The sequence below is a fragment of the Bufo gargarizans genome, chromosome 4, assembly GCF_014858855.1.
Source record: "Bufo gargarizans isolate SCDJY-AF-19 chromosome 4, ASM1485885v1, whole genome shotgun sequence".
NCBI classification, from domain to species: domain Eukaryota; kingdom Metazoa; phylum Chordata; class Amphibia; order Anura; family Bufonidae; genus Bufo; species Bufo gargarizans.
In genome coordinates, this window is record NC_058083.1 from 466,566,153 (window position 1) to 466,590,722 (window position 24,570).

The following is a 24,570-nucleotide window of genomic DNA, read 5'->3' on the forward strand; positions in this document are numbered from 1 at the left end:
ATCGCCGTTCTATTGAAACAAGATTCTCGTGATCAGTGGGGGCCCCCAGCGGACGGACCCCCACAAATCGAACGGGGAAATGGAAAGGGGATAAGTTGTCTTAATGGAGTTGTCCGGGTTCAAAGCTGAACCCAGACATATCCCCTTCTTTCCATACTCAGCCCCTCTGACATGAGTATCGGAGCACTCTCCCTTGCCCTGTGCTGTATAATGCAGGGCAAGGGCTTTTTTGTTTACATTCTCTCTCGCACTGCTAGGAGGAGGCTTCCGGGGCTAGCAGTATTCCCGGTGACGTCACCAGCACTGACGGGCGGGCTTTAGCGTTGCCCTAGCCGTTTTACAGACTAGGGCAGCGATAAAGCCTGGCCATTAGTGCCGGGGATGTCACTGGGCTCACTGCTGGGCGGAAGCCTCCTCCTAGCTTACCCATGAAGAGCCTGGTACATCACCGGATCTCAAGGAAACGCTCCAATGCTCATGTCAGAGGGGCTGAGTGGGGGAAGAAGTGGATTTGTCCGAATTCAGCTCTGAACCCGGACAAGCCCTTTAATTATGGTAATCAAAGTGCCAGGGTTTTAGAAAAATGTGCTGCCAAAAACAGCACCAAAACGGTAGCTGTTTGTGGTATTGTAGCACGACCCCCTTCATATAAAGCGGGCTGACCTGTAATATCAGACACAGCCCATAGACAAGAGTGGCGCTATTTAAGCAAGAAAGCGCACATATTTGTAATGACACCTCTTTAACTAGGTCTACCGGTAATTTCATATTTTTACATGCCGCTACATTGTTCTCTGCATAAATCTTTAGTGGTGATGATATATGAACATTAAAGGAGTTGTCCCATGAAAAACTGCTGTACATTTTTGGATCTAAATACTTTGGTAACTGCATGTAAAAAAAATTGCATATTCACTGAACTCTATCTGTATAGCGCCACCTGCTGTTTGCCCCTTTTTTAATTTCTCTATCCAGCTCACTGAGGTTGACATGCCTGATTAGTTCCATCCTTCAACTGCAGCAGAAAGGCCACACTCCTGAAAAAGTGCACGTCCCCTGAACTTCCAGTTTGCAATAAATCTAGTACAGCAATTGGGGCAGTGAATGGAGAGATCTCTGGATCCATATGAGGTACAGGGCTGGTTCTTAGTTTGCTACAAAGAGACAGTCATACATTATTCGTTTTTACATTACTCATGGGATAACCCTTTTGAATGTTGGATGTTGCCCAACACGTATATAGCTGTATAGGCGCCTCTTAACCTAAATTAGGTCAAACTATATGCATACTAAAAAAGCCATTTTGGAGATGATGATGATGATACATAGCCTATATATCTTTAAGTACCATAATGACCGTGTGTGCGTGTTTTACCCAGTGCTTTATCCATCAGCAGATGGGTGACATGTCAACCCCAGCCATTTCTTAAATTAAAATGGAGCTTAATGCCATGTATTTGGTTTATGTAAACAGAACAATTTCAGACTTATTTGCTCAGTGTTATCATATTACTTGGATTTTTCATTTTACAGCAATGCACAGTGACAGATCAAAGTGCTGCGGGGACCTTTCATCCCCCACTGGGAGGTATAATTACCAGACCATGACTTAAATCCCTGTCCTTTTATCAGCTCTGTGCACTAGGAAAAAAGTGATTACGGTAAATTAACATTTCCTGCATCATCAGCGGTGGAGAAAAGTTTATCGCAGGCAGTATGCTGTGAGAAGAGCAGGAACGTCAAGAAGCACATTTCCCTTGGGTCAAGCACTACTACAAAACACTAGGACCCACTACATAGTGCTACACGAATTCTATACACATCATGTATCCTCCACCCTGCATTCATCTGATGGAACATCTTGTCATCTACATTTAAGTATGGAGATAAGGGAATCCTAAGAAAAACAGAGCTCCAAAGATAAAAGAACATCTACAATTTCTAAGCAAAGTAAAATAAACCTGCTTTGAACTGATGGCCTTGATAAAGGACATGAAACTGGCCACACAAGGGTGGTCTTGATAAAGAGCACTACATTGGACACACAAGGATGGTCTTTATAAAGGACATGACACTGACCACACAAGGATGGTCTTGATAAAGAGCACTACATTGGACACACTTAGGCTACTTTCACACTTGCGTTTTGGCTTTCCGTTCAGAGCTCTCACAAGTGGTCCAAAACGGATCAGTTTTCCCCTAATGCCTTCTGAATGGAAAAGGATCTTTATCAGTAAATTAATGAAAGAGTAGACCCCTCCCAACCATCTTCGGCTTCCCCAAGTGGGGATCTCCCATTTTTGACATCAGGAGATTAACATTAATAAACAGGGGTGCCAAAACCGGTAAAATACTAACCTGAATATGATTATGCAAAAGACAAAGCACCTCATACCAAAGAGAATTAAATAGGCAAGTGCAAATCTGCCGTGACTGAAATGTAAACAGAGACAGGGCACGTCTAGTGTCTGGGTAAGGGAAGAGGAGAAGCAAGAGGAGCCAAGTGAGAGAGAATCCTATAGACATGCATAGAGGGAGGCTGCTGCAGAGTTTTCTATTTCACCCCAATTGCTTTATTCACATCTATACTGCTCAGTACTGCACTATAATGTCCTAATTGGCAAATATTTGTGAGTAAAGGGCTGTTCACATCATGTTTTTGTCCCTCGTTTAACATATACGATGGGAAAAAAAAAGAGAGATGCGAAAGTGTACTGAACTACACTTTCTATCATGCAGGTTCCTGCAAAAAACAGCTCATAGCCAGGCTATGAGCTGTGTGCTGCGATTGGCCAGCACTGCAGCAAGGGACACGCCTCCTACAAGAAATCAGTCAGAGGGAGCGCAGACACCGGAGCCTATACCGGGCGAACGGAGCGGCGCCCAGGCATACTAGTAAGTGCAGGGGGACCCCTGGGCGCCGCTCTGCCCACTGATCTAGTTAGTTTTTAGTTTGTGCAGTAGTGAAAGGTCCTCTTTAAACCAGGGGTGCCTAACCTTCAGCCGTCCAACTGTTGCAAAACTTGATAGCTGTAGGCTGTTCAGGCATGATGGAAGTTGTACTTATGCAACAGCTGGAGGGCTGCAGGTTGGGCATCCCTGCCTTAAACAGATATGTTTTTTTTTACAACAGAACTATGGTTAGACGTATTCCATTGCATTCGCCTGAAGCATAACATTTTAGTCATGTGTATACATTAAATGTGGGACAAAAATGTGATGTGAACAAAGCCTAAGAGTGTTAGGGAGCAGAATCTCCTGTTTTCGCCCTGTGTATTCTATAGGAGACATCATAGCAGCTTGGCACCACGAAACAGCTCAGGGTGAACAGAGAATTAGAGATGAAGACTACAAAGAGGAACTTGTGATCAATTCAGGATACAAGTCATATAATGGCTGGAAATAGCGCTATCACTCATGTACAGAGATACGCCGGCTTATTCTGAAAAGTTATCTGAAAGTGTGAATATGCTTGAAATTTATTATTCAAACACAGAAATCTTTATTAGAGTGATCACTGTAGCAAGTAAATGTTATGTCTGCAAATCAATCACCCATTGATTTATCAACACAATTAGTGTTGAGCGAAGCGATCTTTGGATGCTACATCTGAAGTCGCTTTGTTCAAAACTTTGGATTAATATTGTACCGAAATCCGTCTTTGTACAGTATTAGAATGTAGGGGCTGCAATGAGCCGAAGACAGTTATTAGCGAAGTTGCGCGTGACTTTGTAGAATAACTTCAGTAATTGATTTTTAAAGTGAAAGACCACTTTAAGACTTCAAACCGAACTCTGCTTCGATTCCGAAGTACTAGACGGAACCAAAGCAGAGTTCGGTTTCAAGTTTTACAGTTTTCCACTTTAAAAATCAACTACTGAAGTTATTGAACGAAGTCGCGCGCCAATTTACGAATAACTGACTTTGGCTCGACGGAGCCCGTACATTCTAATACTGTATGGAAATAGATCTCTGTACAGTATAATTCCGAAGTTTTGAACGAAGCGTACTTCGGATAAAGCATTCGAAGCTCACTTCGCTCAACACTAAACACAACCCTTTACATTGGATCCAGACTAGAGAACAGCAGACTGCTGGATGTCTCCTGAAACCCTTAACAATCAGAAGCTACGGCTGTCCACACATGTCCTCTGAAGCAGCCGCAGCAAGGAAAATGCAGTATTACACACTGATCATTCAAATAACCACATAATATATGGATGGCATAGGCCAGACCTAGCAAGAGGTGCTCTCAAAAGACTCTACCTCCATATGACATCCATATGCCCCCAGGAGAACTACGGTATATGACCCTTGCTGACTATTTCTGGTTTACCTAGTGAAGTGCCCATGCGGCCTCGCATATGTTGGAGAGACCACACAACATATCCGAGACCGTGTTAGTAAACATAAATCCACCATCAGACTGGGACATACCATGCTTCCAATTCCACACCATTTCGCTGAGATGAACCAAGTGTCGCAATTACGTTTTCAAATATTGGAACAGACAAGCCTTCCTAGACGAGGTGGCAAACGGACATTACTTTTAAAACAGAGAGAGGCCTACTGGATTCACAAACTGGGGTCATTGTCACCAAATGGCCTGAACCGCGAATGAGATTTCTTTATAAATGTATGAATTGTTTTTTGTACCTAGCATATAGGAAATGTAATATAACCTTTATGTCTTGAATTTCTAGTCACATCTGGTGAAGGTGCGATACATAACCCCCTCCCCCCCCCATACCTATACTTACCTCTTCCCGTTCCCTCTCCCCCTCTTAATAACCAGATGTTAGCATTTATGTACCATATCTTTGCCTTTCATTGTATTTACAGTATGCACACTGTACTAACATTCAGGTACTGGATTTTTTGCCTTTCATTGTATTCATGTATATTGCCCATTTAATTTTGATTAACTCCTCGTAATCTTTCCTATAGACATTATTCATGCACTTGTCTTAGATGTAAACATTTCTGGCTTCACACAATTCATCATAAGTATTTCATCATATTCCCACCATTCATCAACATTATCCAAACAGCATCCTTATTCACTCAATCCCTGCACTGACCCTTCAGTACAAGCTATATCGCCCCTGGAACGCATAAACGCGACTTCCGGGGTCTTGTGGCGCTGTGGTGGAACCAGGGCTGTGGAGTCGGAGTCAATTTTGGGTACCTGGAGTCGGAGTCGGTAAAAAATGAACCGACTCCGACTCCTACTAAATTTAAATTGGAATAAAAAAAATAAAAAAAAAGCAAGTTTAAATGTCCGAATTCATAAACAGTTATAATTAATGACTTCTCTACTGTAAGAATAAAGGCCAATGCATGCAGTGCCTCACGTAACCGCAAAACAAACGCGTTCAGTGATGTGAAGAAGCATGCTTTTCATATGCTTCACTATATGGCACGCAATGCACAATTAGGAGTGGCAATACATATACTTTCCATTGTGTTGTGTTCTGATGTTACAGGGAACACAATGCCCATGGTTTACCTAGCCTCTCACTGATAAGGGATTAAGTAAAACGAGATTTTTGTATAACTTACCAGTAAAATCTCTTTCTCGCTCTTTCCTTGGGGGACACAGAAGACCTTGGGTATAGCTCATCTCCCTAGGAGGCGTGACACTAAGTGAAAACTGTTAAGCCCCTCCTCCACAGCTATACCCTCAGCCTGGAGAGAGAGACTGCCAGTTGCGTGTCCAAGTAGTGAAAAAAGGCAAAGTCCAAAAGTGAAAACAACAAGCCAACTACCCAAAGGGTAAAACAAACTCGGAAACCGTGCCAAGAAAAACAAAGAATGGGTGGGTGCTGTGTCCCCCAAGGAAAGAGCGAGAAAGAGATTTTACTGGTAAGTTATACAAAAATCTCGTTTTCTCGTCCAGTTTCCTTGGGGGACACAGAAGACCTTGGGACGTTCAATAGCAGTCCAAGAGGGGAGGGACCACAGCACCAAGGCGAAGCACCCGAAGGCATCAAAAAACCGCCGCCTGCAGACCAGGCGGCCCAAGGCAGCATACGCCGAAGCCCGAGTACGCACCCTGCAGAACTCGGTAAGGTGTGCAAGGAAGACCAGTGACCGCCTTGCACAAATGCATGGCCGAAGCCTAATGCCTCCGGCCCAGGAGGAACCGACAGCTCTGGTGAAATGAATGGCGACACCAAAAGCAGAACCCTGCCCTTGGTGCGGCAACAACAGCAAAAGCCACTCCGAGAAAGCGGAGGAAAGCCACCCTGGAGGCCATCCACCCTTTGCGCGGACCTCCTGGAAACACAAGAGACCGAACGTCGACAAGAGTCGGAGATCTCCAAGGAAAAACTGCAAGGCCCAAACAACGTCCAAATCGGTGAAGTGTCCGTTCCCGGGGGTGAGAAGGGGAGGACGACTGCCTTGATGAAAGGAAAGACGAACACCACCTTCAGAAGGAAGGAAGAGACAGAATGGAGAACAGCCCTGTCCTGGGGAAAGACAGAAGGCTCGGAACAAGAAGGGCCGCCACTCAGGCACCCGTCAGAGACACGATGGCTACAGAAACACAACCAAACAGGACAGAAGGAGTAGAGAGAACTTCTGTAACGGCTCCAAGGGAAAGATTGGAGCGCCAAGAGCCCAGTATGTAGTTCCCAGGGCGGTACCGGAGGGCAGTACAAAAGGAAACCAAGAGCCGCTTCACGGAAGAAGGTCCTGACAGGCCCAGAGGGCCGGGGAACGCTGAAAGAGGAAGGACAGCGCCGACACTTGATACTTCAAGCAACAGAGTCCCAGTCCCAGGTCCAGGCCGGACTGGAGAAAGACAGAACCATGGAGAGAGAAAGGCAGAGTGGGGGAACGCCCAGCTTCCCACAGAACCCCAAGGAAAGCCCTAATTCCTACCACAGATCCTGGACGAAACACGGCCAGGAGCGACACTAGCGAGCCCACAATAGTCGCCTGGGCAAGCGGGTGAAAACCCAATGATCAGGCGCAGACCAGTAACCCGGGCAGAACGGTCGGTAGAACTGGTCCCGTCGGCCCCGAACAAAAGGTGTCCCGTATCCACCCGGAGTGGGGGAGCAGAAAGGACAGACAGACAGGGACCGAAGGGTCCATCCAGCAACCGTCAGATGCCAGGACAAGACAGGCTAAAGCCCAAGCCGATGTAGCCACCACAGGAAGACGGACTACAGTCCCGGTGTGGGAGATCTAAAGACAATCTTGACTAAATGGTAGTCCTCCCAAGTTACCGAGAAGGTAAGTCCATAGCAGAAACATTGCCTAGAATGGAAAAAACGCAATCTGCACCCAGCGGGAGGACAGAACGCGGTAGACCCGGTAAATAGGCACACAGCAAGTACAGCCAGTTTGAACAAGGGGGACAGTACGAGGCCAAAAGGAACACCAGAACCATCCACATGAACAACCATGCTCTCCCCAGAGGGGAGGGCAGTGAAGGAACAGCCTCTGAAGCGTGGCCGGAACAGAAGCCACATTCGGAGTGATCTGTACCGAGTGAGAGCCAAACAGAGACGGCGAGAAAAGGCAGTCGAGACAGAGGCCGGCATAACACCCTCCAAACGAAAGGAGGAGTGGGTAACAGAGAAGCCATAGGACAGCTCAAAGGCAGAACCCCGCTACACTGAGACGCCCGGTTCACCGCCTCGCAGAAGGCGAATACCCTGAAGAACCCAAGGTGGAGGTCCTCCGGACCTGGGTAAGCGAGCACCCAAGAGAAGTTGGGTGACCTTCCCAAGAAGAGCGGCCTGAACCTGGTAGCAGATCAGACTGAAGCGCCGAGGGCGCCAACCGGAAAGAATCATACCACACCGCACTCGAAGAGGAGGAAATAGTAGTAGGTGAGGGGACCGTAGTCCCGCCAGAGCCAACATAGAATGCGAAGGGCGCTGCAGACAGCACTCTCGACCATGTGACCACTAGCGCAGGGAAACAATGCCGCGGGAGGACGAATGGGTACGTATCTAGGAACCACGAACACTCCCCGGGCGGAAGGGCCAACGAAATGAATGAGCACCACCCAGCTCGCAGTAGCGAGCAGGTAGAGCCCGTCTACTTATATATAAAAGGTATTTATTTGTTGTTCATTGGACAACACCTTAGGCTTACACAGGTGGACAGAATGATCTCTGTAGAGAACAGTGCAAGGCTTGCTGCAACCACCGTCTCCCAAGATAATAAATATGTTGCAGGAGGAAAGGAGGCATACGTACGAGTAGCCCCGTAAGCAGTGAGGCCAACCCACCTACGGGACGAGAAGGCATACGCGGCCCAAACAACGCACAAGAACGTCCGCTCACTGCAAAAATATCACTCAGCAAACAGGGCCAGCCACAGAGCGCCACAGTATCTACGAAAGTGCAAAGTGCAAACTGAAAAGGAATTATGCACAAGACTAGTATGGTATGCGATGGAACGCAAACTGACCGCCCCGAAAGGGGGGAAATGTACCTGGCAAACTGTAGTCGGCAAGAGTGCAAAGGCCCGCCCCAAAAAGGGGGGTGATGCCCAAGGCCGTACCTACGTCAGAGAAGTAGGGCGTACCATACTTCGCCCAGAAGGGCGCCATGCACATAGCCACACAGTATCCAGCAGGAAGTCCACCTAGTGAAAGGGGGACATGCACAGGGCTATCCTAGCATTAAGTGAGTGTGCAACAATTCACCCAACACCGAAATTTCGTGAGAGTGTAACAACTCCGCTATTGAAGGGAAACATGTGCAAGTCCAACACAGCACATACAAGAACAGCCTTGAATCTCGTGAGCGTGCAAAATTCCGCCCAGGAATGAGGGGTGGTCACGCACAAGGCCAGCACCGTATACAATGGGAGCGCAAGCGTTCCACCCATGTTAGAGGGCCATGCTCAAGGCCAGCAACGTATCCGGTGAGAGTGTAGTATGCCGCCCAGAAAAAGGTGAGGGGGTCATGCACATGGCCAGCATCGCATCCAGGGAGAGTGCGAGCAGTCGGTGAGAATGTGTGTATGTCACCTGAAGGAGGCATGCCCATGGCCGGCAGCGAAAACAGTGAGAGTGCGTACACCGCCCACGGAAGAGTGGTCATGCATATGGCTGGCAGCGGATCCAGTGAGAGTGCAAGCACCCCGCCATGTATGGGGTTCATGCACATGGCCAACAACGTACCGGCTAGAGAACAACCACCGACCGAGGGAGTGTATGTATGCCGCCACAGGGAAGGAGGCATGCCCAAGGCCGGCAGCGAATCCAATGAGAGTGCATCGTACCGCCTATGGAAAGTGGTCATGCACATGGCTGGCAGTGAATCCAGTGAGAGTGCAGCGTTCCACCGATGGAAGGGGGTCGTGCACATGGCCAGCACCGTATCCGGTGAGTGCAGTATTCCGCTTAAGAATGGGGGTCATGCACATGATCGGCAACGAATCCAGTGAGAGTGCAGCGTCCCACCTATGGAAGGGGGTCCTGCACATGGCAGGCGTCATAACTGGAGAGAGTGACGAATCCTGCCTACAGAAAGGGCCGCATGCACTTGACCAGCGCCGTATCGCAGGAGAAGGCAAGAAAACGCCTAGAAGGGGAAAATGACCCTGGCAGCGCCGCAGCCGGGGAGCGCGACAGTATTATTATTTTTTTTTTAATATAACAGCCTCACTGAGGCAGAAAGGGGAGCCACCTATAGGGGCACAGATTCCCTGAGAAGCAGGGAAAAAACGGGGGGGGGGGGGGGGGGGGGGGCGCAGCCACACAGGCCCAGCTGAAGCCGGCCTGTACCCAAAGGGTTAACAGGGATCCGGCATGGGGGGCGGCGCTGCGATCCCCTGGGGGCGGGGGAACCTCCAGGCGCGAAGAATTTGCGCCTGGAGAAGTTCCAGCCCCCTCCAACAGAGGCCGGAATTTTGCGGCCTAGTAGGCCGTGAAGCCGGGGCCTAAATTTGTAGCGGCGCCCGGCTGACCGGGGCCGCACAGTATTCAAGTACCGGCCGGGCCTACGGAGCGGCGCATGCACATACCGGCTGCGGATGCCCACCCCGCGGGCCGGAAGAGCCGGGGACCTGGAACAAAATTTTGCTGCGCCCGGCCGACCGGAATGTTCCGACGGTCGGCCGGGGGCTTGAAGCATAGCGCTCATTTGCAGGCCGCGGGTGCCCACCCCGCTGCCCGGAAGCGAGGACCCTGCGCCCGGCAGCCATTTCACCGCACCATATGGCCGGCAGCCACAACCACCTTGCCCTTGGACCGGTGCCCATGAGGGTAGAGGAGGGTCAGGGGCAGCAAGGCGCGGGCCCCCTGGCCCTGAAGCAGTGGCCGGTAAGAGAGGGAGACCCTGAGACCGGGTGCCAGTGAGGGTGGGAAGCCTGCATAACCCCTCCGTCAGGGGCAGCTAGGTGCGGACCTCTGCAGCTCCCTAGGCATTCTTCTTGCAGAGAGAAGGTTCTAATGTCCTATGGAGACCAGGAGAGAGGGAGCAGAATGTCGCCCTGCGGCAGCCCAGGGACCAGCCTAGTCTAGCAGGGACAGAAGGGTCCAGAGGCCCAGTATGGGGGTCAGGCACGCAGGAGAAGCCAATCTCTCACCATAGCCGTCTTCACCCTCGGTCTGTTCCAGCAGGGTCGCCCCTTCAGCTACTGGCACCGTGGTGGCAGGACGCTGGAAGAGGGACTTGGCGTGCGGGCGACCCTTACGCTGGCGGGATGCAGGGGAGCTAGGCTGCCCTGGTCCACCTTGTCTTCTGTGGGGGAGGCAGCAGTGCGGGTGACCGGCACTGGCGCAGCTCAACCCCGGGAGAAACAGAGAGGTCTAGTGCGTCTCTGTTGTCCCTGATGATCTGAAGAAAAAGAAAAGAAAAAAAGTAAAAATCAAAACTAAAACCAAACAGGAGAAAAACAGCCCTGCAGAGCAGGGAGTGTCTTGCCTCCTTGGACACTAAGCAAAAACTGGCAGTCTCTCTCTCCAGGCTGAGGGTATAGCTGTGGAGGAGGGGCTTAACAGTTTTCACTTAGTGTCACGCCTCCTAGGGAGATGAGCTATACCAAAGGTCTTCTGTGTCCCCCAAGGAAACTGGACGAGAAATATGTGTTTTGCAGGACTAGAGACACTTGTATAAGTGAAGGGAATGGAGGGTCAATAGTTCAAGACTGAAGCTGTAAACCATTGGAAAAACTGCTGTCATTCAGCTAAGGCTATAAAACGTGTAAACTCAGAATGTTATCTTAAACTTTAAACATGACTATGGGATTCTTCTAGGGAAATCATGTTTTAATATAAATGTCCCTTCCTGGATCCTCCCACTGCCCTATCTTCAGCAGAAGATCAGCACACAAAGGAGAAGGCAGCAGCTTCTGCCCAACTACCTCTCTGTGCTAGAAGAGCTTAGAAGAACTTCTTTCTTTCCTTCAAGGAATGTATAAAATACATTTGCATATTAAATACAGAGGAGTCGGGGAGTCGGAGTCGGAAGTACAAAAAACTGAGGAGTCGGAGCATTTATCTACCGACTCCACAGCCCTGGGTGGAACGCATACGTGCGCTACCCACGTCACGTGATGCTCCAATCACGTGATCGGCGCTCCTAACAGCGCATACAAAATAAAAAGTGGCGCGCAGAGGCTAGCGTCCTGTGATCCAGCCCAGACCTCCACTACCACTAAGACCGGTTAATTTGCCGCACCTTCGCAATCATAAGTATATGACCTCAGGTACATTATTTTTGACTTCTGTTTCAATGGTGCTCTTTATCGCCTTCATGCCCTGCGATCTCCTTCCCGTCACCATTCCATATACAGTATATTTATGTGACTATTTACGACTATACAGTCCTTGCGGGCACCAGTAACCATAGTGTGCGGTGCTCCACATCTAAGACTATTTCACGTGCTCGAGCTCCAGTATAAAGAGATATTCAGAAAGAGCATCTTACTGGAACACAAATCCCTTAAAAAAAAAAAAAAAAAAAAAAAATTGAAAAAGGTTTTCCATTTTGGATGCTGCCACCCTCCATATTGTATACTAAATGTTTCCTTTATAAACCTCTCCCAACACCAACTGGTTCATATTTATACTTCAGATTAGTGGGAATTCCAGAAAATCTAATCTATGTGAAAGCTTGTAACTATTAGCATGCACATACACAGTGAAAGTAAGATTTTCCATTTTGAATAATAATGTACTAGGAAGTAGGAGTTAAAAAAAGGAGAAATTACTGAGAATACGCTAAAATCTACTTAAAGGGCATCTGTCAGCAGTTTTGTACCTATGACACTGGCTGACCTGTTACATGTGCGCTTGGCAGCTGAAGACATCTGTGTTGGTCCCAGGTTCATATGTGCCCACATTATGCAAATGAGCCTCTAGGAGCAATGGGGGCGTTGCCATTAAACCTAAAGGCTCTGTTCTCTCTGCAACTTCTGTGCCCTCTGCATTTTGAGTGACAGGGTCAGACATCTCCTGTGAGGCGGCACTGCGATCTTTACCAGTTTGCTGGTGAAAGGTTATTTTCAGAATTGCTGCCTTTTGCGGCAGGAGAGATCGGACTTTATCCATCTGGCTGCAGAGGTAATTCATATTCCCTGAAGTCTGAGCTTCTATGATGGCTCTGTCTCCCCTGTGCATAAGTGTCCTGTGATCATTCACCTGAACTGCTCCCTGTAGAGGTCAATTTATGAATTATTGCCCCCTACAGGGAATCAATTCACTTCAGGCCCTCCAGTATGGGGTCTATACCAAAAACAAGAGGCTCAACTCCGCAATATAACTACCATGTATAGTGCAAGTGCAAAAACGCTACAAATTACAAAAAGGCAGAATCAATTACCGCACCCATAATGTGCCTCCTCCAGGATGGCGCCAACCCCAACGCGCCTTTCAGCGAACCCCCAGACAAAGGTTCGCCTAAACGCACCTCAAGGTTGGCGCCATCCTGGAGGAGGCACATTATGGTAATTGATTCTGCCTTTTGTAATTTGTAGCATTGTGTCAAAATATAATATTGATTTCATGCGGTCGGGTAGTTCTTTATAGGTATTTCCTCCAGTATGGGGGTACATTTGTGGCTCTCTTTAGTTCAGCCATGTCCAGGCTTTTATGCACTCCTGGGGTCTCTGTGGTTCATACCCACGTAAAACCTGTTGCAGAAGTTTGTGGGAAACCGTGGCTGACACTTCTGGGGGCAGAAGCTGAAACCTTTGGATCTGTGGTCGTCTCATGGCATGAGAAAGAGTATGTGAAAAACTCATGGGTGAACACTTATCCATGGGTGAAGGGGTGATAAAGGGGTGGCAAGTGATTGGTCATGAAATATCAGAACAGTAGGAGTTTGACACCCCTGTTCCCGCTGTACAGAGGGGTCAGATACAGTATATTGTACCACAGTCCATAAGAGCATATCAGACTGTTATATATCACTTGGCTATAACTGCTGGATGTGCATTCACGCCAGACCTCACCCAGGGGCTTAGTAAGCCTAGTCAGTGCCACCCAGGTGCTCATGAACCCTTGTCAGTGCCACCCAGGGGCTCATGAACCCTAACCAGTGCCACCCAGGGGCTCATGAACCCTAACCAGTGCCACCCAGGGGCTCATGAACCCTAACCAGTGCCACCCAGGGGCTCATGAACCCTAACCAGTGCCACCCAGGGGCTCATGAACCCTAACCAGTGCCACCCAGGGGCTCATGAACCCTAACCAGTGCCACCCAGGGGCTCATGAACCCTAACCAGTGCCACCCAGGGGCTCATGAACCCTAACCAGTGCCACCCAGGGGCTCATGAACCCTAACCAGTGCCACCCAGGGGCTCATGAACCCTAACCAGTGCCACCCAGGGGCTTATGAACCCCAACCAGTGCCACCCAGGGGCTCATGAACCCCAACCAGTGCCACCCAGGGGCTTATGAACCCCAACCAGTGCCACCCAGGGGCTTATGAACCCCAACCAGTGCCACCCAGGGGCTTATGAACCCCAACCAGTGCCACCCAGGGGCTTATGAACCCCAACCAGTGCCACCCAGGGGCTTATGAACCCTAACCAGTGCCACCCAGGGGCTTATGAACCCCAACCAGTGCCACCCAGGGGCTTATGAACCCCAACCAGTGCCACCCAGGGGCTTAGTAACCCCAACCAGTGCCACCCAGGGGCTTAGTAACCCCAACCAGTGCCATCCAGGGGCTTAGTAACCCTAACCAGTGCCACCCAGGGGCTTAGTAACCCTAACCAGTGCCACCTCCACCTAGCATTCCCATGGCGAGACCTGGTATCTCACCGGATCGGCTGAAAAAGTCCGGGGTATAACATTAGGTAATCTGAATTCCTCTAAATTTATTTTACATATCATTACACATTACACAGTATTACATATAATTTATTTAAATGACAGTAACTTTTGTACTCCTCCTTGGCTAAAAATGCTATGAGGAGTACTTTTAATCTTCCTGAAAAAAAACTAAAATAATAATAAATAAAAAAAAGTGCCACCTCGGTGCCAAAGTGCTCATGAAGCACCACGGCTCAGGCGTCAGACCCCTGCCGATCTGATATTCGATGACCAATCCTGAGGACAGGTCATCAATATCAAATTTCTGGATAACCTCTTGAAATCCGAGGAGTTATCTAATTTCTAACTAGTTCTAGTTTTCATCCTCCGCTCTTTTGAGGTTTCCGGTTATGGAGGCGACCTGTGCCGTTTAATATTACACTGTATAATGATCTATAACTTCTCGGTTATATTCTATGGCTAGAACCAGACGTATAAGTGACGAGGACTGGCTTCCATCCTCATATGAAAGGTGATAGTGACTCTCAGTGGCGATTTGCTGCATTGCTCAGGGTTTCTCTAAGAAATGTTTGTGAGAGAAGTAAACGGACTTACCCGGCACCCACTTTACTTCCATCTCTACATCCTTTTCCTGCTGCTTCTTCTCTTTTTCCTGGATGCCTTTAACCAGCTGCCTGTAGCGTTCTATTTGTTCGTCATCATCTTTTGAGCCTTTTTTACACTTCACATCTTCAGGCTTCGCAGAAACCTCTGTTTCTAAAAAAATACAAAAATTATATTAAAAAGTATCTACGGAACTTAATAATTAAAAGGAAAAGTCCAGTTTATTAGAAAAAAAAATCATTTTGAGTTGTGTTCTTCACTAATAACATCACAAGCCAAAGTAAACATTTTGTTAGTACCTTTTATCTTTCTTTAAGTCTATTGAGCTCCCACAATGAGACCTTTTAAGCTGCACCGGAATCATCTGTAGCGGGATTCATTTTAACAGCCCAAACAAAAGTCTAATAGAAATTTCCCAAGTATCTTGGTTTTCAGACTAGTGATTTCATAGGAGAACCCATTTGCATTGTCGCGCTGTTGGGGCTCATGCACACAGGGCCTGTAAGGCAGTGCAGATGGGCGTGTGGCTCCTTAGAAGGGAGCTGTACAACCTCGGGGCACTGCCCTATAGGCTCTGTTTAACCATAGAGAACGCAATGAAGCCTAACACGCTGATTATACAGAAAAAAACAAAACTCCAAGAGCATACAAAATGTAAAACGTGGAGGACTTATGGACCTCTGAGGCAGCCCTATCATGGTTCTATACTGAAATGCAGGCATAAAACAGACATAGGCACAAGATCTAATCTGGTCAAACACATTTCAGTCAAGTCAGCAAAAACCTGCTGAACATCATCCAATTGTGTCTAGTTAAGATTTTCTTTGGGTAAATTATAACTGCACAATAACAATAACTTTTACAAAGACAGGTGCCCTCTGTGGTGTTACTAAACCCTCAAACTGATGTAAAATTGAGAGATTAGCCAACATGTCCTACTGTGGAGGACATGTCTGAGCCCGAGCGCCGCGCCAAGGTTTCTCAAGTAGCTCAATGGGGGAAATGTATTAAAGGACATCTGTCAGCAGTTTTGTTCCTATGACACTGGCTGACCTGTTACATGTGCTCTTGGCAGCTGAAGGCATCTGTGTTGGTCCCATGTTCATATGTGCCTACAGTGCTGAGAAAAATGATGTTTTAATATATGCAAATGAGCCTCTAGGAGCAACAGGGGCGTTGTCGTTACTCCTAGAGGCTCTGCTCTCTCTGCAACTGCTGCTCCCTCTGCACTTTGATTGACAGGGCCTGGCAGGTGTGATCACGTATACGCTGCCTGGCCCTGTCAATCAAAATGCAGAGGGCGCGGCAATTGCAGAGAGAGCGGAGCCTCTAGGAGTAATGACAACGCCCCCGTTGCTCCTAAAGGATCATTTGCATGTATAAAAACATAATTTTTCCCATCAATGAGAGCACATATGAACATGGGACCAACACAGATGCCTTCAGCTGCCAAGAGCACATGTAACAGGTCAGCCAGTGTCATAGGTACAAATCTGCTGACAGATGTCTTTTAAGACCAACAGGTCTTAATCTGTGGCCCACTGGTGCCAGATGTCCCATAATAATTAATAGTCGCGCACCTTTTAATAATTGTGGTGCATCTCGAGGTATCCGTGTGCGACAGCTTAAATCAACACTAACTAGGACCTGGCGTATACTGAAGGTGTAATTACATGAGTTTTCATGTGTAATTTATAATAAATGTGCCAGACTGCCATTTTTTATTTATTTTTTGAGAAGTGCAATGCACAGCAGAAAACCCCCAAAATAGTTGAACATTTTTGCCAAGAAACTGGCATGGGGGCATGGCCACTGACTCCGTGGATGTACCTTGTTCAATCTCCTCCTCTTCTTCACTAGAGGATGCTAAATATGCCTGAAAATCCATGTCGAGAATTTCATTTTTTTTGAAGGGTCTATTCAAGGTTGTGACTCGCTCCTGATCAGTTTCATCCCAAGTCAACTCCACCTAAAAATAAAAGAACAGTTGTCAGACTGGTCAAAACAGCCACATCCACAAGTGGTTTAGGAATCGCTATTTTATCCCAACTATACTATAGTGAATAATGGTAGGTTAGGCTAATAAATGCAATCAAGACCAGAGATTAATTTAGAGAATATTCCACCTATGTAGATCAAAGGTCTTATCCTGAAAAAGCTATGCATCCACACACGTACCACACACCATGTAGGTGTATATAAAATACAAAGAAATCTTGTAAGTCCAAAGAGCCAAAACCAGACGCACCTTAGAAGTTACCATAGCTGCAGATGTGAAATATTTTGGTGTATAAGCAGAGAGGTCCACGTCCACAGCCGCATCTTTAGGCTCATCGTCAAACTGCACTTCATCAGGAATAAACCTGGGAAGAAAAACAGACTAAACCTAAATAAAGAACTGCCTGCGTCAGTATTTTGGGATCACATGCAGAGCATATAAAGAAAGGACAATTTGAAAAGACATGGGCTGACATTGATCCAGCAACGGATTCCGAAACATTTCAGCTCTGAAACTGGCTGATGTAAACTGCACTAACACTAGATATGTAATTGGGAGTTTACTTAGAAATTTGCTTAAAGGCTATGTACACCTTGGGGTGGGGGGGGAGACTTTTTATAAATGCATTTTACTCATTTTGGCCTAAAATATATATATTTTTAATTGGTCTTTATTAAAAATGTTCAGCCGTTTCCGAGATACAAGGGTTGACAAATCAGTCTGTTTGCAAGCTGTGACTTTCTGTTCTCTTTGAATTCCATTAACAGCTCATTTCTAGCTCTTATCTCTGATATCATATACACCCATCATAGCTCAACTTTTATCAAACTGATAAGAATATGGCTTTAAATAAGTGTTTATGAGGTCAGGAGATCAGAGATAAGAGCTACACATGAGACATCAGCTAACAGGATTCAAAGAAGACAAAACGTCACAACCTGCAAACAGACTGATATTTGAACCCTTGTAACTCACAAACGGCTGGAGATTTTTAATAATGACTAATTGAAAAATGTTTTTTTTTTTGCCTAATACGAGTAAAATGAATGGGTCCGCACCCGTTCTGCAAAAAAGCGGTACCGATGAGGACCCAGAACTACAGAAGTGTGAATGGACCCCTAAAGGGCTTCTTCCATTTCGGGACTAAACTGTGCCAGTGATTGGCTGCAGCGGTCACATGTTGTACGCATGACATCACTACTGCAACCACTGCTGAGAGAATCGGAATCCTGGCTCAAAATCTGCTAGGTAAGTGACTATTTATTCTTTAATGAAGGCACGTCCTATGTCTTCTGGTTTCTTCTTGAATTTGGACAACCTGTGTAAGGTCTGGCACAGTAGTAACTGCCCTGAGTGCTCCCCAGGCGATGGTATCTGTGATATACTAGTGCATTACAGAGATGTAATACCACGCACAACACCTGGACAGGTGTGCAGCCATGTTTTTCTATTTCCGTTAAAACCATTTTAATGAGTATAATTTGTTATCATTCCATTGTACCTTAGATCCACAAAAGAACAGCTGCTTTCGAACTCCAGCCCGTCGCACTCCTCGTAGATTTTATTGGCGGTCTCTGGGGTGTCACACTCTACCACCGCAAAGTAGTACTTCAGACGTTTAAACTGGTATTCACGCAACCGCTCCTTGTTAAGTCTACGGGTGAGAAACAGAAAGGTTACATCAACGTGTACGGTCTCTGGGCTTACAGCATCCATTTTACATCATGACAAATACAGTTAGGATCCCGAATTCCCCCTCCCAGTATGAACTAACTTCACGATTTTAATTAGCTGAAGCGGTGAAATGGAAAATGATGGGTCTTATTATAGCCATTATTGTCTGCTGCACAAACACCAGGCAATATTCCACCAACTGCAAAGTAACAGCACGATAAGCAGATACGATCAGGACTGCACTGAAGGTTTATTCCTATAAGGCGACATGCACACGACCGTATGTGTTTTGCGGTCCACAAATTGATATCCGTATGCCATCGGTTTTTTATTTTTGCAGATCCATTGTAACAATGCCTAAAACGGACAAGAATAGGACATGTTCTATATTTTTTTGCGGGTCTACGGAACGGACATACTGATGCGGACCTATTGAAATGAATGGGTCTGTATCCTATCCGTAAAAAAACAAACAAAAAAAAAAAAACAACGGAATGGACACAGAAACAAACAACGTTCGTGTGCATGTAGCCTAAGGCTCTTTGAAGATGCTTCCACAAGTAGTGAAAACTGGACAGAAAAAAAAATCTGTTGCAGAATCACTGTGCAATTGGCAGTAAAATGACTACAAAGTTGATTTAAAAGGGCATCTGTCAGCAGTTTTGTACCTATGACACTTGCTGACCTGTTACATGTGCGCTTGGCAGCTGAAGGCATCTGTGTTGGTCCCATGTTCATGTGTCTGCAGTGCTGAGAGAAATTATGCTTTTTATATATGCAAATAGGGGCTCTAGGAGCAACGGGGGCGTTACCGTTACACCTAGAGGTTCAGCTTTCTCTGCAACTGCCGCGCTCTCTGCATTTTGATTGACAGGACAGGTATTGTAAACATGATCACACCTGCCCGGCCCTGTCAATCCAACTGCAGAGGGTGCACCAGTTGCAGAGAGAGCTGAGCCTCTAGGTGTAACGGTAACGCCCCTGTTGCTCCTAGAGGCTCATATTTGCATATAGTAAAACGTCATTATTCTCAGCAATTTGGACAGTTATGAACATGGGACCAACACCGATGTCTTCAGCTGCCAAGCGCACATGTAACAGGTCAACCAGTGTCCTAGGTACAAATCTGCTGACAGAGGACCTGCACCCCATGGCAATTTACATGTAGATTTTCCTTCACACTTTGCTGCCACTGTAATTTACTATAGACTTTCAGCTTTGAATTTTCTTCAAATCCATGTGCTACGTGCAGATTTCTGCCCCTTTAATTGCCATAGCATTCATGCAGAAGAATAGACGGACTGTGGAATGTCAAATCTGCAGTTTCCCCATTTTCCAATAAACATTTTCTTCTGCTAAATGTGGATGAGGTCAGGGTATATGCTCCGTTACCACCCCCAAAGTGAACTTTTGGGTGAAAGAGGGTGGTAACAGGCTCAGTGTGTGCAACAGCATGCAGAAGCTTATTGTCATTAAGGCATCCAACAAATTCCTTAAAGGGGTATTCTGGTTAGATTAAGTTATCCCCTATCCACACATTTTCATCTGCCCCATAGATATTGAATGGATGAGCAGTACATGTGTGACCACCATTCCATTCAAACTCCTCCTCACTGTGGATAGGGGATAACTATTAGATCGGTATGGGTCCTACCACTGGGACCCCCGCCGATCAGGAGAATGGGGGACCCATACTGCTGGCAGTCCCCCTGAAATGAACAGAGCGGCTAGTCGGACATGCGTGCGGCCGCTCCATTAATTTCTAGAGATAGCGATCGCTGTACTGGGCTATTCCTAAAACTCCAATAGAAATGAATGGAGCAGCCACACACATGTGCCTCCAGCCTTGCCATTCACTTCAGGGGGGCTGCAGGGGTATGGGGCTTCCATTCTTTTAAACAGTGGGGGTCCCAGTGGCAGGACCCATACTTATCTAATAGCTATCCCCTATCCACAGTGAGGAGGCGTTTGAATGGAATAACGGTCACGCATGTGTACTGCTCATCCACTCAATGTCTATGGGGCAGATGAAAACAGCAGAGGTGAATTGAAGAGGAATATGGAGGTTGCGGGCTAGGGACCCCCTTCTGGTAATGGGTGGGGTTCCACTATGGGACAACAATCTAACTTTTTGAATAGTCAGCTAGAAAAGAACAATGACAAATCAAATAAAAGTGTACACGCATATGTGCAAAATTAAGTTGAAAATTACAGGGGTTATCCCATCATAATGATCACTGTTAAATCTGTTAAAGATTTGAAAGTGATCATTTTTGTAAATATATTTGATTAACAAATTCCCACCGTTCATCCCCACTTACCTCATTCTTGTCATTCGGTCTCCCCTGGTTACAGCCACCGCTCTTCTCCGGAATCCAAGTGGCCGCACTTGGGCAGAAGTATACCGCTCCCCCGCTCCCCGCTCCTACTATGGCAGGACTTTAATAGCGTCCTGGCTGCCATAGTAACACTGAACGCATTTTGAAGACGGATCCGTCTTCAAATGCTTTTAGTTCACTTGTGTTTTTCCGGATCCGGCGTGTAATTCCGGCAAATGGAGTACACGACGGATCCGGACAACGCAAGTGTGAAAGAGGCCTTACCTGCTGCCAGCACGCCTTTCACTTCCTGGATTCTGGCTGGGGACGGGCTTCATCTTGATTGAAGTCTTCTGCCGGCTGGGCCACTCGCTGTCCTGAACGCACACGCCGCCGCGCATGCGCAATGGTGACTTCTTCCTGGCCAGAATAGTACAGAGCCGCGAACGTGCACGCCATCTCTGTACTATACTGGCCAGGAATAAGTCACCATGTCGCATGCGCGGCGGCGTGCGCTTTCAGTCCAGCGCGCGGCCCAGCCGGCAGAAGACTTCAATCAAGATGAAGCCCGTCCCCAGCCAGAATCCAGGAAGTGAAAGGCGTGCTGGCAGCAGGTAAGGCCTCTTTCACACTTGCGTTGTCCGGATCCGTCGTGTACTCCATTTGCCGGAATTACACGCCGGATCCGGAAAAACACAAGTGAACTAAAAGCATTTGAAGACGGATCCGTCTTCAAAATGCGTTCAGTGTTACTATGGCAGCCAGGACGCTATTAAAGTCCTGCCATAGTAGGAGCGGGGAGCGGGGGAGCGGTATACTTACCGTCCGTGCGGCTCCCGGGGCGCTCCAGAATGACGTCAGAGCGCCCCATGTGCATGGATGACGTGGCCCATGCGATCACGTCATCCATGCACGTGGGGCACCCTGACGTCACTCTGAATCGCCCCGGGAGCTGCACGGACGGGAAGTATACTGCTCTCCCGCTCCCCACTACACTTTACCATGGCAAACAGGACTTTAGCGTCCCGGCAGCCATAGTAACCATTCAGAAAAAGCTAAACATCGGATCCGGTAATGCGCCGAAACGACGTTTAGCTTAAGGCCGGATCATGGGCCTTTCAATGGGCATTAATTCCGGATCCGGCCTTGCGGCAAGTGTTCAGGATTTTTGGCCGGAGCAAAAAGCGCAGCATGCTGCGGTATTTTCTCCGGCCAAAAAACGTTCTGGTCCTGAACTGAAGACATCCTGATGCATCCTGAACGGATTTCTCACCATTCAGAATGCATTAGGATAAAACTGATCAGGATTCTTCCGGCATAGAGCCCCGACGACGGAACTCTATGCCGGAAGAAAAGAACGCAAGTGTGAAAGAGCCCTAAGTATGAAAATGCGAAGTGGGATAACCCCTTTAATTAAGATATGGATCTAGCTTCAAATAAAAGCAATTACTTTTATTCTTCCAAGCAGTAAAATCCAAGTATAACACAGTACACAAGCATCTACGCGTTTCAGATCATGGATTTAAGACCCATGTCATGTGTAAGGGTCTTAAATCCATGATCCGAAACGCGTAGACGTTGTTTGTGCAGTGTGTTATACCTGGATTTTACTGCTTGGAAGAATAAAGCTGGATCCATTTCTTCATTTTCAAGTTGTCTTGTATGCTTGGCCCAGGCATTTCCGGGCTTCCTAAGAGATTATAGCAGGCGAGCGCTGCTACTGCCATTTCTTAGACTGTGCAAAAGTAAGTGTGTACATAGTATACGGGCTACATTGTTATTTCAGCTCTACAGGAAAACGTCTTCTTGACACTTACTTTTGTTCTTCTGATACATCTTCTGTTATGTTCTTTAGTTCTGAAGGTCCATGAAGTTCTTCCTCCTTCAGTTTCTCCTTGCCAAACTCTGAGGGGTAAATCTAAGGATTCATATGGGACAGTGATTAAACCTGGTGACAAGGCCTCATGTACATGACTGTATGTATTTTGGGGTCCGCAATTTACGGATCGACTAAATGCGGATACCATATGTGTTGCATCTGCATTTTTTACTTCAATGGGTCCGTGGTCTGTATTTTGCGGCCAAGTATAGGACATGCATCTTTTTGAGAAACGAACATACGAATGGGTGAAGCACAGGCAGACTATACGTGTTCTTTCTGCATTCCTATGTCTGTTCTGAAAAAATACTAAATATGTCTGCAAAATGCATACCAAGGACCCATTGAAGACAAAGGATCTGCAAAAAAATTTGGGCAGTACTGTATTTTGCGGATCCGTGGTTTGTGGACCTAAAAACGGACACTGTTGTGTGTATGACGTCTAACGCTTACAACTAGAGATCATATTGTATAAGTGCAATATACGGTATCAACTCGAATACTGTATCATGTATAGCTGGCATAGGAGATAAAAGTATAATAAGGTCAGCAAAAGGGATTAATAGGCTATAAGGCAGCTACAAATAAAAGGAATTATAAAAAAGCCTCCCATTGCACGACATCAGCAGAAGCAGGGTCTTGGCCTGAATTTATGTGTTGACTTTGAAGAGGACCTTTCATCAGTTTAGCCTTAGTCTAATTATGGTCCTACCTTATTGCAAGAAAATTTAGGGGGGGCACCCCTTTTAGACTGGACACGCCCATCTACCTGGGACTTCTGAGCAGAGTACTTTTGTAGCTGGTTCCTACACTGCCCTGAATATTGTAGGCTTAATTAAGTCCAAAGTGAGGCAGTATCTTTAGTGATGGGGACCCATCTGCGGAAGCCACCTTGACGCCTGGTAGATGGGCCCGACACGTATGTGCGCTAAGAGCTTCCATTATTCATTTATAGTCGGTATTGTACTACTTTTATCTAGAATGACCCCCATTTCTTAGCTCTATTGTTTGTATATACAATGGGGTGCAGCCATTTTGTTTTTTGTAATTATGTTTGCTTCATGGATATGCACCTGTGATTCTGAAGGTTTTAGTCAAAATTTTCTTGCAACATTACCATTTCATGTCATTTCTCTACATTAAACAGATGGATGGTTTTCTGGCTGTAATTTATTGACGTCACCCCAAGTATTCTACTTCCTGTCTTTACTCTTTTACTTCCTCCTTTGTTTGGACGCTTGACTTTCTCAGTCAGACCATTCACGGCGGCCAGAGAGGGAAAGGGGATGAGTGACTCAACTAGAGCATCACACATTACACTGAAAAGGGCAGTGCTCTTCTGTGAGCGTCCATATCTAGGTCAATCAAGAGAACAATACAGCTGCCATATTGCTGTCCCAATTCTACTAATCTACTATTTCACTAATGGATATTTTCCCTCACAGCAGCAGTAAATTCACAATAGATTACCTATCTATATAGGAGGTTTAACTCTCTGTGCTGACTGCTACAGAAGGACAGGTTTTTCTATTTTGTTTTTAAAGGCACAGTACTGCCAAAATTAAAAACAGCCCAAACTTCTTTTAAAAAAAATTCTATAAAAATGGAGTTAAAAATACTCCTTTAAGTGTCCCTTTAACTGTGAAGCCTTACAGATAAAGGTGTTATCCCACAGGACTTGGACTTTGGTGTATAGCTCATGTCAATGCACTAGTGGACAAGACGCCCTGCTCGCTCTCATAGGCTCCTGTACCCAGTAGGGCAGCCAGAACTGTAGGATGTAGTGCGATTCTACCGCTACCAGAGACTGAAGCCCAGGAGAGAGCAGAACACAGACTGCAGC

General features: G+C 46.8%; 1 protein-coding gene across 2 annotated transcripts in view; it reads right to left on the bottom strand.

Moving 5' to 3' along the window:
* Positions 1-24,570, bottom strand: part of ESF1 (ESF1 nucleolar pre-rRNA processing protein homolog) — a 62,622-nt gene that overhangs the window by 19,804 nt on the left and 18,248 nt on the right. For both annotated transcript variants that reach the window (XM_044289503.1, XM_044289504.1), the window contains exons 5-9: positions 22,666-22,766; positions 18,358-18,510; positions 17,106-17,220; positions 16,688-16,826; positions 14,849-15,010 (exon numbers count right to left, since the gene is read on the bottom strand). In XM_044289503.1, coding sequence (XP_044145438.1) covers positions 14,849-15,010; positions 16,688-16,826; positions 17,106-17,220; positions 18,358-18,510; positions 22,666-22,766 — 670 coding nt within the window. The remainder of the gene's footprint in view (positions 1-14,848; positions 15,011-16,687; positions 16,827-17,105; positions 17,221-18,357; positions 18,511-22,665; positions 22,767-24,570) is intronic.